At 47.8% G+C, this 14286-nt stretch overlaps 5 protein-coding genes across 5 annotated transcripts; 2 read left to right on the top strand and 3 right to left on the bottom strand.

Annotated features, from left to right (window-relative positions):
* Positions 1 to 1173: 1173 nt before the first annotated feature.
* Positions 1174 to 2622, bottom strand: N7537_005764 (uncharacterized protein; the record flags this gene model as incomplete). Its single annotated transcript, XM_056896821.1, has 1 exon — positions 1174 to 2622. The coding sequence occupies one exon, from the start codon at positions 2620 to 2622 to the stop codon at positions 1174 to 1176; it is 1449 nt and encodes a 482-aa protein (XP_056752606.1).
* A 3052-nt stretch (positions 2623 to 5674) lies between these two features.
* On the bottom strand, positions 5675 to 6804 carry N7537_005765 (elongation of very long chain fatty acids protein; the record flags this gene model as incomplete). The annotated part of the gene is made up of 3 exons (XM_056896822.1): positions 5675 to 5997; positions 6052 to 6334; positions 6394 to 6804. 3 exons carry the CDS (start codon positions 6802 to 6804, stop codon positions 5675 to 5677), a joined length of 1017 nt encoding a protein of 338 aa, XP_056752607.1.
* A 1497-nt stretch (positions 6805 to 8301) lies between these two features.
* N7537_005766 (cytochrome c oxidase subunit VI) lies at positions 8302 to 9478 on the top strand. Its single transcript, XM_056896823.1, has 4 exons — positions 8302 to 8558; positions 8706 to 8751; positions 8888 to 9005; positions 9085 to 9478. The coding sequence occupies exons 1-4, from the start codon at positions 8365 to 8367 to the stop codon at positions 9201 to 9203; spliced, it is 477 nt and encodes a 158-aa protein (XP_056752608.1). The 5' UTR covers positions 8302 to 8364; the 3' UTR covers positions 9204 to 9478.
* Positions 9479 to 9973: 495 nt separating this feature from the next.
* On the bottom strand, positions 9974 to 11344 carry N7537_005767 (glycosyltransferase family 15 protein; the record flags this gene model as incomplete). The annotated part of the gene is made up of 4 exons (XM_056896824.1): positions 9974 to 10130; positions 10188 to 10806; positions 10862 to 11125; positions 11203 to 11344. 4 exons carry the CDS (start codon positions 11342 to 11344, stop codon positions 9974 to 9976), a joined length of 1182 nt encoding a protein of 393 aa, XP_056752609.1.
* A 194-nt stretch (positions 11345 to 11538) lies between these two features.
* N7537_005768 (uncharacterized protein) lies at positions 11539 to 14240 on the top strand (the record flags this gene model as incomplete). The annotated part of the gene is made up of 2 exons (XM_056896825.1): positions 11539 to 11616; positions 11679 to 14240. The coding sequence occupies 2 exons, from the start codon at positions 11539 to 11541 to the stop codon at positions 14238 to 14240; spliced, it is 2640 nt and encodes an 879-aa protein (XP_056752610.1).
* Positions 14241 to 14286: the final 46 nt, after the last annotated feature.

A 14286-nucleotide genomic window follows, 5' to 3' on the forward strand; every position in this document is an offset into this window, starting at 1 on the left:
TATATGCTAGGTTCGAATTGCTCCTTGTTTAATGCCCAATCTTGTGCCCAAGTGGCTATTTTATTGCTCCATTCCAAGCTCACGCTAGATGCATTGTTCACTGTTATTTTTTTATCACATTACTGTTCATATCCAGTAGGGCGAATTATTTAATGCACTTTCAATCCTTGTTCAAAAAAAAAAAAAAGAAAAAAAGACTCCCAAGCCAGAAAATGCCAACCTTGGCATTTAATGAAGATCTTCATAGTGGAGTCCCCAACCCCCTAGCGGGCTGAAGTGGACACCCTCTCAATCTCAGATTCTCAGATCAATCGGGGGGGGTGGCAGTGGATCAAACACGAAATTTTCACATGGCCGTTCATATCGTAAAAACCCACTCAAGATGAAGTGGACAATATTCACCTTTATCGCTGTAGCAAGCAGCGAATTCTACATCAAGCCCATCAACCCAATTCCAGCCGGGTCTATGTTGCCAAGAACTCGTCGAATACCCCTTGCTAAGCTTCGTATACGCTGGTAATACTGCAAGGTTTATCGACAGGGGGTTGGAGTGGGAACTGGACGGATGAGTTCGTACGAACAGGTTGAAGCGCTAGTCTGAAAGGGGCGTGTTGCGATCCGGTAAGATCGGTTCCAAGCTGAGTTGTGGGGATTGATCGTATTGAGAGACCTTAGGTCTTGAACTGGAAAAACCCGGATCACATCACTTGTGTCTTACCGAGGAGTGGGGGACCGTGGAGTCTCCATTTATATGGTTTCAGGAAGATTGATGTCTCGATAGCTCTGTAGCTGTGTAATTTAAAACTAATCGCATAATAACCGGAATGAAAACCATGTAGTATTCCCAAAAATCAAATATCATGCGCCAAACACCGAAGTAGACATTAACCATCCCGGCGACTGATTCTGTATCTGTCCAAGTCAAGGACCATCATACATTAGCTGATCAGAAACAGATGTGAGGAAGACAAAAACAAAAACAAAAAACAAAAAACAAATATCCGCTGAAAGAAATCAGAAAACACCAAAAGACACCAGAATAAGAAACCCAGAAACCCAAACCAGACTAGATATTCCCCATAAAAACATTACTAGATCAATATATGTTAAAGTACCAGAAAACAAAAAGCGAAAAAGAAAAAAAAAAAAAAAAAAAAAAAAAGTCAAGACCGTCTAAGCCTTAGTATGCGATCTCTTCCCCAGCTTCAATCCCATAAATCCCCTCCCACTGGGCAAAACACTAGCGTGGCGTGTATGACGACGCCGGCTAGACTTGCGCACGACATGGCAGTCAGCACTAGGAAGCGGAGTGGGCTGAGTAGCCACAGAGATCTGCGATGAAGAGGGACCATTAACGCCGACCTCTGAGCGCAAACTACTCAATGAATTCACGCTGGAGGCAGAGTGCTTCCTTGTCATGCGACGCATCATCAGTGGCGAGCGGCTGGTGAGGATATTTGATACACTGTATGTTGAGGGCACGCGCTTTGAGGAGATGTATGATGATGGTGAGGAGATTGAGGCCGGGCTGCAAGGCCTGGTGAGTTGGGAGGGTGGTGCGTCGTTATTATGGGGGTTGGCGTCCTCTGCTGAGAAGGGTGTGGATGGGCGGGAGGTGTAGGTTGAGACGCTGTTGCTGCTTATGCTACGCAGTGAGGGGGGTCGACGGGTACGTAGGCTTAGTGGTGGTGGCATTGCCTTGTCGAAACCTGAGGTTTGGGGTCGGGCTCGGTATCCTTGTGTTGGGACGGTGCGTGGTGGTGCTGGGAAGTAGAGGACTGGGGAAATTTGGGAGACTCGGTTGATGGTCGCACTGGGTGCGAACTGTGTATCTTCTTCTAGGGCAGGGGCTGGGGCTGAGGTTGAGGTTGGAGCTGTCTTGGGCGCCTGCTTCATGGTGCTCCTTTTCTCGGATGCTCGCTGTGACTTGGCTGGATCTGACAAGCGTTGCATGGTAAGTCGGCGGCTGTCGGCCCTGACCAGCACAGAGCGGCTGCGGCTGCGGCTGCTTTCCCGGGAGCGAGAATGGCTGGGGCGGGATTTTGAGGTCTTTGGCAGTGACCCCAGAGCGTTGATCAAGACCACTGTGGGACGAGTTCCGGGCTCCGTGATGGTCACCTCCTTTGCAACCTGAATGTCTGCTTCCTCTACGGAAAAGACCGATGAAGGTGAACTAGAGCGAGACCTTGAGGTTGACTGTGGTTGTTTTGGCCAGACGTATACCGATGGCTGTAGAAAGGTGCTGGATGCCAGTTGTGGCGGAGAATCCGAGGGTGGCAGTTCAAGGACCATTTGCTCCTCCGGATCAAAGACATACGTATCTGCGTCGAACGTCGCCTCGCTGTTTCTCTTGATAGTAGCGGAAGAGACGGGCCGGGCCCGTTTGACTGTTGGTGGAGGCAGAACATTTTCCTCTCGATCAGAATCAGGGTCTGCGTGAGAATTCTCATCGGCACTGAGATCTGAATCAAAGATTTCGGCTCGTGAGCCTACAGGCGAGGAAAGTAGATCCTGGGGGCCTGTATCAGATTCAGACACAACCTCTTCGTCTGACTCGTATCGATCTTGGAGGCTATGCCTGCTCAAGCGGTGTAGACTCAGTGAGGTAGTAGGTTCAAACATGTTCCCGGTAGTTATATGATTGTAATCGGGGATAGAAGATAGAACGGAAGAGTGACTGCTACAAAATGTAGACAGTTCCAAAAGAGTAGTTCCAAAGCGAAAGGGAAATCCAAGACCAAAACAAAAAAAAAAAAGAAAAGAAAAGGAAAGGAAAGGAAAGTACCCTCGACGAAGAATGGGGTAAAACTAGGAGATATAACTGTCGAATATCCCAGTACCAACCTGCAAAGGAGATCCGAAAAATCCAGGTGACAAAAGGGCTCTTTAAGGAAGTGGACCGTAGTGGGACCAAAGGAGCTATGGGCAGGGGGCGTATATAGGACGGAGTAGAAAAAGGCATCCAGGGACATTCTCCATGGTACACGTGTAGAAAGGCATAAAATAGAAAGGTTCAATCACCCTGAATTTCCTAGTCACTAGTTTGTACTAAATTTGTTGAAGCGCGTAAGTGAACTTTTGACGAGGGTCGTGATTGGTGTCTCACCCTTGCATGGAGAAAAATAGGGCGGGCCAGTTTCAGCAGGGGGAGAAAAACACGTTACACTGGATATGGGACTAGATTAAAACCTTGAATAAATAGATTAATACATGAAAAGAGTAAAGAGTAAAAAGAGTGGAAACAGGGGGGGAAAAGATATATTTAGTATTTAGTATTAGTATTTAGTATTTAGTAGTCAAGCCCAATCTGATAGATCATGAGTTATTGGTCCCAGGCCCATGCACCTAATACTCCGCGATGTGTTCGATGTCCATGATTGGACATTTATGCATATCTGCGCCTGAAATCATGCACCAAGGGCCAAAACCAGAGTCCTTCGTATCTAGGAAAGTATCTAGGAAAGTATCTAGGAAAGCATAGTCCGTATTTCGTATACTCCAAAGAGGATATCCACAAATGAGACATCTGTACCTGGAAGCATTCCCCCATGTGGAATACGGAGTACTCAACAGTTTAGATTGGAATGAACTCATAGTGGGAACAGAGCGGAATGGAGAGTCAACTAAAGTGTACAACGGTTGTGATCGAATCACATCAAGCGTCTAGCAAGTTGCCAAGTCCGAGATCAGTGGGGCCGTGTATAACTCAAACACACTTGCGAACGTCTCTCTTTAGCTTCAAACGGTCGACTCGGTATTGTTCGGGCCATCTGTGAGAGTTCTCCCGAAGTTGCCAGGGGTTTGGGGACCATAACCTCGAGGGGGTTGGAAGTTGGAGGTATATTACTCTTCAGGGAGGAATCAGGGGCTACACCCACGAACACACTCCTGAAGGACTGGAATGATCAATGATCATGACGATTAACAGCCAAGATGCTGGGAAAAGATGAAAAGAAAAAAACTCTCTGCTCCGTATTCTCCTTACATCTAACATCTATATCTCGGCGATTTTCTAATCTATCTCACCTGTCATCCATGGATATCATATCATCTGTGATAGCAATACTATACTAGTACTGCCACCGGTAAGGACACAATATTCCCCAACTTGTGCATACACTTTCTGCACGTCAAACTCTTGACATCTGCTTCAACTAACCTACATTGACCAATGCTCCGTACTTAGTGGGTCTCTACACTCGAAGGATTCGGCGCTATCGCTCCGTTGACACATCCAAGCCGTTTCAAATCCGACCAGGGATATCATAAGTTCATGTGCTGATCTTGACTATAAACGTCAACATGGCCACTACTGCAAGCCCATCCTTTTTCTTTTTTGTCTGTTCCTTTTTCGAATTGGCGTCTATGCTCCGGCAGCAAAGCCCGGCACTGCATATCCGTCCAGTCTCCGAATAACCCACGCGCATGACATCCAAGCAAGGCGCTTGTAACTTTTCGACAAAAATAGGCAATGAACAAATAATCCAAATCCTTTCCTGCCTTTGACTTTATCTCTTGTCCGGTCTATTGAATTGCGCCCAGCCCCATTATATCAATGGCTGGGCTTCTTGTCGGGGGATGTGATGGCTGCACCGCTCTTTTCATCTGGGAGGCTGGATATAACCTGCCTTACTCCTCGCCTTCTGGGTCAAAGGCTTTTGGGGGGGGGGGGCTGAAGCTCTGCCCGTTTCGTCAACTCTTTGACAATGATCGCCTTTCTCACTGGGTCAACGTCCAGGGCATGTGAGATATATCACTTTCGTGGCGTTGTTTGTGCCTCGTCGCACAGGCCATGATGCGCACATCGAAGCTCCACCTGGCGGTTCCTGTTCCTGCGTTTCTGTTTCTTTTGTGCACTTTCCAGTGTGATACTGCACATTGTGCTACAGAGGTCAGTATATATGCCTGAGGTTGCCATATCAACAGGTTATTTGTTTGGCTTCCCATTGTTTGGGGGCGAATTCAATAGGCTTGATGGATAGCCTCGAAAAATGATCTGGCTGGATTGTCTCTTCAGATACAGACTGTCTCCGCATAGCCCATGCATCCTGAGTCCTGGCCATGCGGAAGGTGCTGACAGCGTGCGCAATCAACGCCGACCCAGGTGGAAAGCAAACAATCCTTGCTGACCAGATGCGAACCAGCCATATGGTATCTGGTCTCTTTCTCAATCTATAATATGGTTTCAAGAACGGACATGATTACATTTATCTTGATATAATGAGCTAACGTCTATCAATGAATATTTTAATAATAATAAGGGCGAATGGTACAATCCAATGGCCTGCCACCAAACGGGTGATAACGACAAACATGAACAGAAGAAGAAAAACATTATAAAATACAACCATGACGAGACCGCCGGGGTAATCCAACTTTCCCCCGGTAGGTTTTCCGACGAAAGGTTCGGGGTATGTATTCCGACAACTCCGAGGCACATACCCCATGCCCGGGTAATGGACCTGGGCATCATGAGGTGGTCATTCATTAAACAAATATAGGGACGCATCACCCAAGAGCAGCCACTCTGCACTTCAACTTTGTTTGGCCACAACCATCGGATGAATCAATGGCTCATCCCAAGACGATTCCACAATCAAATTCGTGGGGCAGTATAATTCTTCCAAATAACACGCTGAAAACATCCATGTGCGATTGTGCTTCGGTAGATTATTTAGGCCTTGCGAGAGCGTGTCACCGGGCCGTTCGAGCGGCCAGTGGACTTGGCGCTGCCGTTCTGGGTACCGGCCGGGGAAGGAATTTCGAAGTTCTTCATGTCGATCAACGATTTTTGGCCAGTGTTGCGGCGGGGACGTCCGGTCTTGGCAGTCTTGTTGTAGGTGGCAATGTAGAAAGAGATGAACAGGACCAAGTAGGAGCTGATGATGCCGATACCAGCCAAGGCAGCGAATTCCTCACCGGCACACTTGCCCATGTTAGGGAGCCACGGGAAGTATGCGGAGGTGAAGTAAGTGTACGAGGCGAAGTAGATGAAGCCTTGAAACTGTCAGTATTCCATTATTTGCAGTTTTCGGGCCTAAAATGACTTACCGACGTCAATGACGAACTGGAGGATCTGCAGCATGGTGATGTACTTCTTCCACCAAATGCGAACGCCGCGGGCGCTCTGGAAGTAGTACCAGTACATCACGACGTGGACCAGCAGGTTGATGGTGATAGGCACCCACTGCACCGCAGTCACACCGATGAGCTGAGTGTAGCAGAGGAGGGCAGTGGCACCGTGGTGGTAGGTGTGCAGGAAGGTCAATGGCTTCTTCTTGAGGACCAGGAAGATGGTATCAATGAACTCGACGTATTTGTTGATGTAGTTGAGCTAATCGAGATTTATGTGAGTTTCTCTCCTTCCAATGGTTCAAGCGCTTCGCAACTTACGTAGTACAGAATGATCAAAGGGCGAGTCCAACCACCCTGCTGATCACAGATGGTGTAGAAGACTCCGTGTCTCCAGAGAGTGGGGAGCAGCTGCTCGATGAAAAGAGCCAGCAGGATACCGCTCACGGTGGTCAAAAGAAGGTTGTGAATCATGAACAAGGTGTTAAGCTTGAACGCAGGCAACTTCTTCATGACTTCACGGCCACCAAAGATGATAATGTAGTAGGTGACAAGCATCAATGTAGTCTCCTTCAAGGTGGACAGAGGGGTGACACCCTCGGTGAAGTTGAACTCGCTGGCGGGATACCCCATGACCTTCTCGTAGGCCTGGTCGAAGAGGGGCCACAAGTGCACACCAAAGGGTTGATCGAGGGTTGGGACCGACACATGTTTAAGGATTTCGGACGCCATTGTGACAGGATTGGGTTGTTCTCTCAAACCAAATGGATGTGGAATCGAAGTTATTGATAGCCCTGAAAGGCAACCTGTTCTTTTCTTTGACGCAGTAATGGAGCTGCAATAAACCACCAAAACAAGGAAGGCCGGAAAGGAAAGGAAAGAAAGGAAAGGAAAGGAAAGCTAAAGAAATGAGAGTGGGAAAGGGGGGAGAGAAGAGAGGGAAAAGCTGGAGAAATAAAAGCACAATTACTTTTTGCGTCCGGCGCGTCCGTTGAGGACCCAAAAGGGTTTAGCGTGTCATAAAAAAAAAGGGGAAGATCAGGTTCCGATCGCACCGGAGTATATTGTCCGAACATGTGAAACCTTTGATAGATTCAATCTATATACTACCTAGGTATATTGTAGATCTTATTCTCATTCTAACAAATCCCCAGATTATAAAATATGTAGTGCACTGTGTTGCTGAATGTAATGTTGTCCTCGGTGTGAAAATATCACATGCTAGTCTACTTAAATGCCAATAGCGCATTATCTATTACAAAGAAATACCCTTGCAAGTTATACACAAAATTGCCGAGGCGTTATCCAAATCAACGACTATGTACATATCTTCGACCATCTTTTGCCCTTGATGGTTAAGGCATTAGGTGGATTCCAGTCTCCGCCTTAACTAGATCCGTACCCGAAGCGTTGCATTGAAAGTCTAGTCATTTCCTATTATTGGATCACAACTGCATACCATTGGGGCTTGCCATTAGCAATGGCCTGGGCAGGATTATAAAGATCGTTTATGCCGGCTTGTCTCGACTCCACAGTATAGCATAGAGCATGGCCGGAGAATAAAGACATCCATGGATGTACAAAGATCAATATAAACTCTGTTTCATCTGTTGTCGGTTCTCTGCTTGGGTAAAGCTAACAGTATATCTATCTGATTCAAAGTTGGAAAGATCTTATATTGGGATGTTGCCTACTATATAATAACCTCTTCTCAGCCGAGGTATAAGCTCGAAAGCCAATACTCATGTATCTAGTCAAATTCTTTGATTTTTATACGCCTTCTTGAATGTATGGGAGGATTTCCAATCGATAATCTTAATATTAAGGTTAATTGCTCTAATGGTGATTTGAATCTGCTGCTTCGAGCAATAATTGGGTCCAAAATATATACTTAGACATCTACTTGCCGTAAAAGTGTATTTTCCGTGTTTCAACATTACAATATTCTTCAATGTTTGAGCTGATCATATAGGATATCCATATAAATATAATGATCCAAGAATAGCTATGCTATATAATAAAACCTGACTGTCATGACCTTGAGACTCGGCCAATGACACGCATCTCGAAAGTGACAGCTATTCAGCCAATCAGCGACCACCATTTGAGATCAAGACAACTTGGAACGGGGCCAATCGGAGGATGACTCAGCACCCGTGTGCTGCCTCAGGCGTCAACACCACACCACCCGCAAAATCCTAGAGGCACTTCACACCTCCCCTTCCCCGTCCCCATCCACACTTCTCCCCTCACCATTGTCCTTGTCTGGTCCACCGTGGTCACCTTCTGAAAATGTCGTCCCTATCAATCTTCCGCGTGGCGACCCGCGCCGTTCGCCCTACCGGCTTTTTTAGAGCTCCCCAATTGACCCGGTCCCGGATGCAGTCCCCGGTGACTCTGGCCGCCGCCCGCGCCCACAACTTCGGTACCACCTCTATGCTCCGCTCCGGCCACGAGGATGAGACCTACGAAGAGTTCTCTGCCAGGTACGCCCCCAATCGCAAGCCATTGAGGTCGGAGGAGTCGGACAGAAGCGCCCTGCATCTGCATGTTAGGCGCTTCCCGGAACCAACATCAGCAATCGTCTGGACATGATACGAACGTCTCATACTGACCGTGTATCTCAATGGCAGATTCGAGAAGGAATTCGATGGTGTGCAGGACGTTTTCGAGCTCCAGGTATGACTATCTCGACTTCACCCGAGGCATATTGGTCGCCACGCCATACATGGCATCAGCCACACCCGTCAATCAACATGCGGCTCCTACGTCCGCACCAATTCGATAAATGACTAATGCATGTCTTTGCAAACAGCGCAACCTGAACAACTGCTTCGCTTACGATCTCGTCCCCTCCGTTGAGGTCCTCACTGCCGCCCTCAAGGCCGCCCGCCGTGTTAACGACTTCCCTACCGCTGTTCGCGTCTTCGAGGGTACGCTTCCACAACATACCATCTTGAAACACTAGTAGCATTCGTCATTGAACCCAAGCTAACGCCATTTCGTCATCAGGTGTCAAGGCCAAGGTCGAGAACCCCGACCAGTACAAGCAATATCTCGAGTCCCTCGAGGGTCTGCGCGTCGAGCTGGGCGTCGCTCTCCGGGAGGAGCTCTACCCCCAGGAGGCGTAAATTCTCATCATCAATTCTACTTTTACGTCAATTTTCTCTTAAACAAACAGTACCCCCTCACACGTTGTTTATCCAGCACTGTTTGACTGGCTGAGGATTAGGTCAGGTAGAAGAGAAAACTGTATACATACTTTAGAGATCTCTTGTGTTGTTAGTGCTGCTGTTGTCTGGAAGAAGGTCTTCTGAGCCTTTACTTGGTTGGTGCTTAATCTATCTTGATTCCATCTTGTTCAGTCATCCTGCATTGTTGTATTATCAACCACTCAAGTCAGTCCTCGATCCTCGATCCTCAATCCTCATTCCTTAATTATCAACTTTCCTACACTTATCTTTACGGAGGATATTGCTTCAAGATGGTAAATAACCAGACTGGTCTGAATCTCGGGTTTTGTTCCTAAGTAGCGAATATATCACACAAAATGACAACTGCGACAAGCAGCCCGAAAAGCACCAGACTTAAACAAACAGGGCCTCCAACAATGACCACGCGCAATCGATATAAGTACAAGGCCCCCGTACCTCTCTAGGAGACAGCAACATGGCCAAAACGTATTTTGTGACAAGGAATAAACCAAAAACGGAGAGGAAAGGAAAGGGAACACAAAATCATCAATACACACAGGTATGTGTCCGCTTAAACGCCGGGTACGAAGCCACTGATATTCAGTAATATAGTCATAGGGGTATGCGTGATGCAAGGAATCGAATCGTGAGGCACTCTCCAGAATGACAAGAGACGAGAGAACAGATCAAACGGGGGATCATGATAATTAGTGCGTTCCAACATACTTGAAGTAAGTAGGTCGGCAATCCTCCTTGGAAAGGAAGTCTGCACCTTGGAAGAACTGGCCAGCCTTGCAGCCGGAGCATTTGGGAGAATTGGGGCAGTTGAGATACGGGATGTGGTTGTATCCGATATCACGGAACCTAGCGTAGATAATTGTGAGTAAGCATTCTTAAATGAGAAAAGGGAATGTGACTTACCAGTGGACGTTGGCGGCATCAGCGAAAAGACCAATTCCGAGCGAGTGAACGGGAGCATCGCCCCAGCGTTCATAGAAGAATCCACCGGCGCGATCCAGGTGCTGGAAGTACGCTTCGTACTTTTCGCCGCGGAAGAAGTCAAGATCGCCGATTTCGAAGTTGGACCAGAAGTGGCAGGTGGAGTATCCATTGGCGCCCTTGGTGTGCTCGGGACGGGCCACGTCATCCGTAATCCACTCCCACATATTGTTGTCGCTGAGGTACGACGGATTGGCGGCGAGGAATCGCTGAGTCTCGGGCCAAAGGGACGGGATACTCTGTGGTGCGTCGTAGAGGTTGATGGTGAAGCCGTAGGTCTTGTTGCCGTCCTCCATATATCGGAACACATCGTAGTCGACGTCGCAGAAGAACTTGACATTGGGCTCGATGCGCCAGTAGTAGCGGTAGCCCGCGAGGGCAGGGTGCTTGTAGAACAAACCACTGTTCCAGCGACACATCTGGTGGTAGGAGATCTTAGAGCTGTACTGGATGTCTTGTTCCTCTAACACCTTTGCTGACTCGCGGAAGAGGTCCATATTGATCCATTCTGGGACGTCCCAGTGTTCCTTGGGCACAAGTTCTGCATGTAAAGTTAGACATGGTTCCTCTTGTTCTAACCGGGTTGGGATGCGTACCATATTGGCACTTGGCCTTGGTCATTGCCTGAGTCTTCTGCTTGAATTCCTCGGTGAAGGGCACATCATTGAAGAAGATGTAGGGATAGTTGAACTTGCTGTTCCATGTTCGCTCTAGATCTGTCATTGTCGAGAGCAGCTGACCCAGTTCCTCATTGCGGACGAGGGTAATAAGCGCAGCATTAGTGCGGGCGGATTGTTCGCTATCGGGGGAGTAGTCGTGTTCGTCGGCTCGCCATAAATTTCCAACAGGTTCTCCGGTAGCTATGTGAGTCGTTAGTATGGCACTTAAAGCGCGATGGCTGTAATAGAAGGTGTGGCAAGAAACTGGGGTCACGCACGATCTACAAGAGGATCCTTTTTCATGCCATGAGCCAACTTAGACCCTTCTTCAGAGGAGCCCTGGTGTAATTGGAAGACAAGAAATAGACAAAGAAGGATACATGCTGCACCCAGCATGCGAATCGGTCGTGCGATAGCCATGATGGTGGTATTTGCTTAAAGGGGGGAGATGCTCGGAGGGAGAGAGGCGCGTAATGGGAGTGGCCATCTTACCTCATCGGGACTAGCGCCACCCAAGCAAAACATCCGGGTCTGTCTGCTTCTTCAGTTGATGACGTCTAGAGACATCTTGATGTGATTTATCTTCGTTTCTAGACCCGAGCCTATGTCTGAAAATGGCTCTCGCCGCTGATTTAAGTACGCTTATTGATGCCTTGATCACTTCCGTCGCTAAGATACCGCCGAATTACAAGGTATCATATTGAATTTCCATTATTCTTATATCATCACGCATGGTGTACTAATATATATGTAGGGGTCTGCGCATGCTCAGAGTCTGAAGCGTCGTGTACAAGGGGGTCTCCGAACTGGATCTCATACGCGCACCGACCAATTTGCAGTCACCAAGCAACTCGAGGGACTACAGGAAAAGTTTCAAATCTTAAATAGAGATGAACTTGCCGAAGCCCTTCACAGCCGCCTGGCGGAGCTGGAGGGCAATCGGCGCTCCTGGCTCCCAGAGATCCTGAGTCTCTTTCTGCAGCTCTCAGATCGCCCCGCTCTTCTGTCTACAGTCAGACGTCCGGAGGAGGGGGCTAAGGCACCAGAAGCAAAAGAGACACTTTCTTGGTCAGACCTTAATGCAGAAGGTACGGCATTCAGCGACGAAGAAATTTGGGAACAGGTAGACTTTGCTGGCGACTCATCAGATGACGACTTTTCATCCGTTGCCAGCGATGTATCTCTTCCAAAGCGCAGGCCTCAATCCGCCACGACGGTGGATGAAGGCTACACGATACCAGATGACGTCTTTGTTCCAACAGAGGATGGGAATCTTGTTGCCTCTCTAGGAAAAGCTCAATTTTGGAGAGCGGAAAATCACCCTTCGTTGCCCCAAGGAGAAACAGCCACACGACTTATCACAGAATCACAACTTGCTAGAGAGACTATTTTTATGCTTCAGGGTCTTCCTACGTCCATTTATGTACGCTTGGACGATGATTTTGGAGTGGATCGAAGATACACACTCGCACATTCATCCAGCGAAGCCCTGTCATCGCTTTTGCTGTGCTTCAGCGAGATAGGCTCCAAACTCAACGATGTACGAGATTTCACCAAGCTCCCACAAACCATCCCATATATGCAAACATTTTGCCGGGGCGTAGAAGAGCGTCTTCTTGAATTTAATAGAGTCTTATCTCAAGTTCAGTGCAAATACCTTTCCGCCGGGTCAACTGTCAGTCTCATCCAGCTTCTTGTTGATGTTCGTCAACACTCTCACGAGCTAGTATTGCTTGCGGAAATGATCACCAAGTTAGGCAAACACTCGACTGACCAACCAATGTGCTGCCTTGATTCGTTATACGATTTAATATGCATGTTGGAAGCCCTTGGCGACGAAAGTACGTCTCAACGCCTGGCAGAACTATTCTTTATGTGTTTCAAGACATATTCAAGCTCGGTCCGACTCTGGATGGAAAAGGGTCAGGTTGATGCTTCGGACAGCACTTTCTTCGTGCGGTCCAATCGTGAGAATGAGAACGGGGATCTTCGAACTCTTTGGCATGACTGGTTTGTGCTTGATACGGGCTACAGGCAGCAGAGGATCCCTCGGTTCCTCGAAGCTGGTGTCCAGAAAGTCTTTACGGCGGGGAAGAACATGGTATTTCTACGCTATCTGAATGCGCCACCAGATATTGAGACCATGAGATTCGAGGACCTCTATTCCCAGGATTCTTCACTATTACTTCCTTTCCCCGCATTAGTAGAGTCCGCTTTTGAAAAGCTTGTGGATGTGGATCATTCACTTAGTGCTAGCCTATTAAGAACCGAACTCGACCAACAATGCGGATTATGGTCCTCCCTTGATGCTCTTCATCATGTCTACCTTGCTAAAGACATGAGCGCCATCAGCATTGTTGACGCCAAAATCTTTGAGCTGATCGATCGAGGTCGTTCTTGGGATGACAGGTTCCTGCTCACTGAGATATCAAGGACGGCTTTCAGCTCAGTATCTGTCATTGACACATCAAGACTCCTTGTGCGGCCAGCTAGTACTCCACCATCGCGGGGTTCTGGAAATAATCATCGAACTGTGGGGATTCTGGAAGCAATCTCAATTGATTATGGCCTCCCGTGGCCGATTGCAAACATAATTACCGAGGACGCAATACACACTTATCAACGAATCTCAACATTCCTGATGCAAATCAGACGCGCTAAATATGCCATTGTGAAACAGCGTATTCGCGACGCCCGCGTCACTACACCTGACGAGAATGACACATTGGTGCACGCTTTACACCATAATATGCTCTGGGTCCTCGATTTCATTTACGGCCACCTGACCTATCTCGTAATATCCACCGCGACCCAATCTCTCCGCAAAGATTTATCTGGCGCACAAGATGTTGATGCCATGATAGCTGCCCATCAATCCTACATGTCTTCTTTGGAAGCCCAGCTCCTCCTCTCTAAAGATTTATCACACATCCATGACGCAATCATCCGTTTCCTAGATCTGTGTGTTCATTTCGCAGATCTACAAGCCGCGCATTTGCTCGGCGATGACGACCAACAACATCTGGAGAATTTGAAGACACCGCGCAAAAGGAGAGACTCTGGAGATGAATTCGACTCCGATGATGATAATGATGATGATGAGGACTACGATCATATGAACCACGAACACACACTCACAGTCTCATTTCGTGAATCGACATACAGCCAGCAGATGAAAACAGTCAACAAAAACTTCGACCATCTAACCGCCTTTGTAACGGATGGCTTGAAAAGTCTAGCCCGTGCAGATGGTCTTCACAGTTGGGATATTCTTGCCGACAGGCTCGAATGGAGGCGGAATTGCCGTAGGCATTGATACACGATACAAATACCCCTGTTTTGGTTCTAGCGGGAGTTGGCGT

The sequence above is a fragment of the Penicillium hordei genome (assembly GCF_028827395.1).
Source record: "Penicillium hordei strain IBT 12815 chromosome Unknown utg000003l_segment0_segment0, whole genome shotgun sequence".
In the NCBI taxonomy this organism is placed as follows: Eukaryota; Fungi; Ascomycota; class Eurotiomycetes; order Eurotiales; family Aspergillaceae; genus Penicillium; species Penicillium hordei.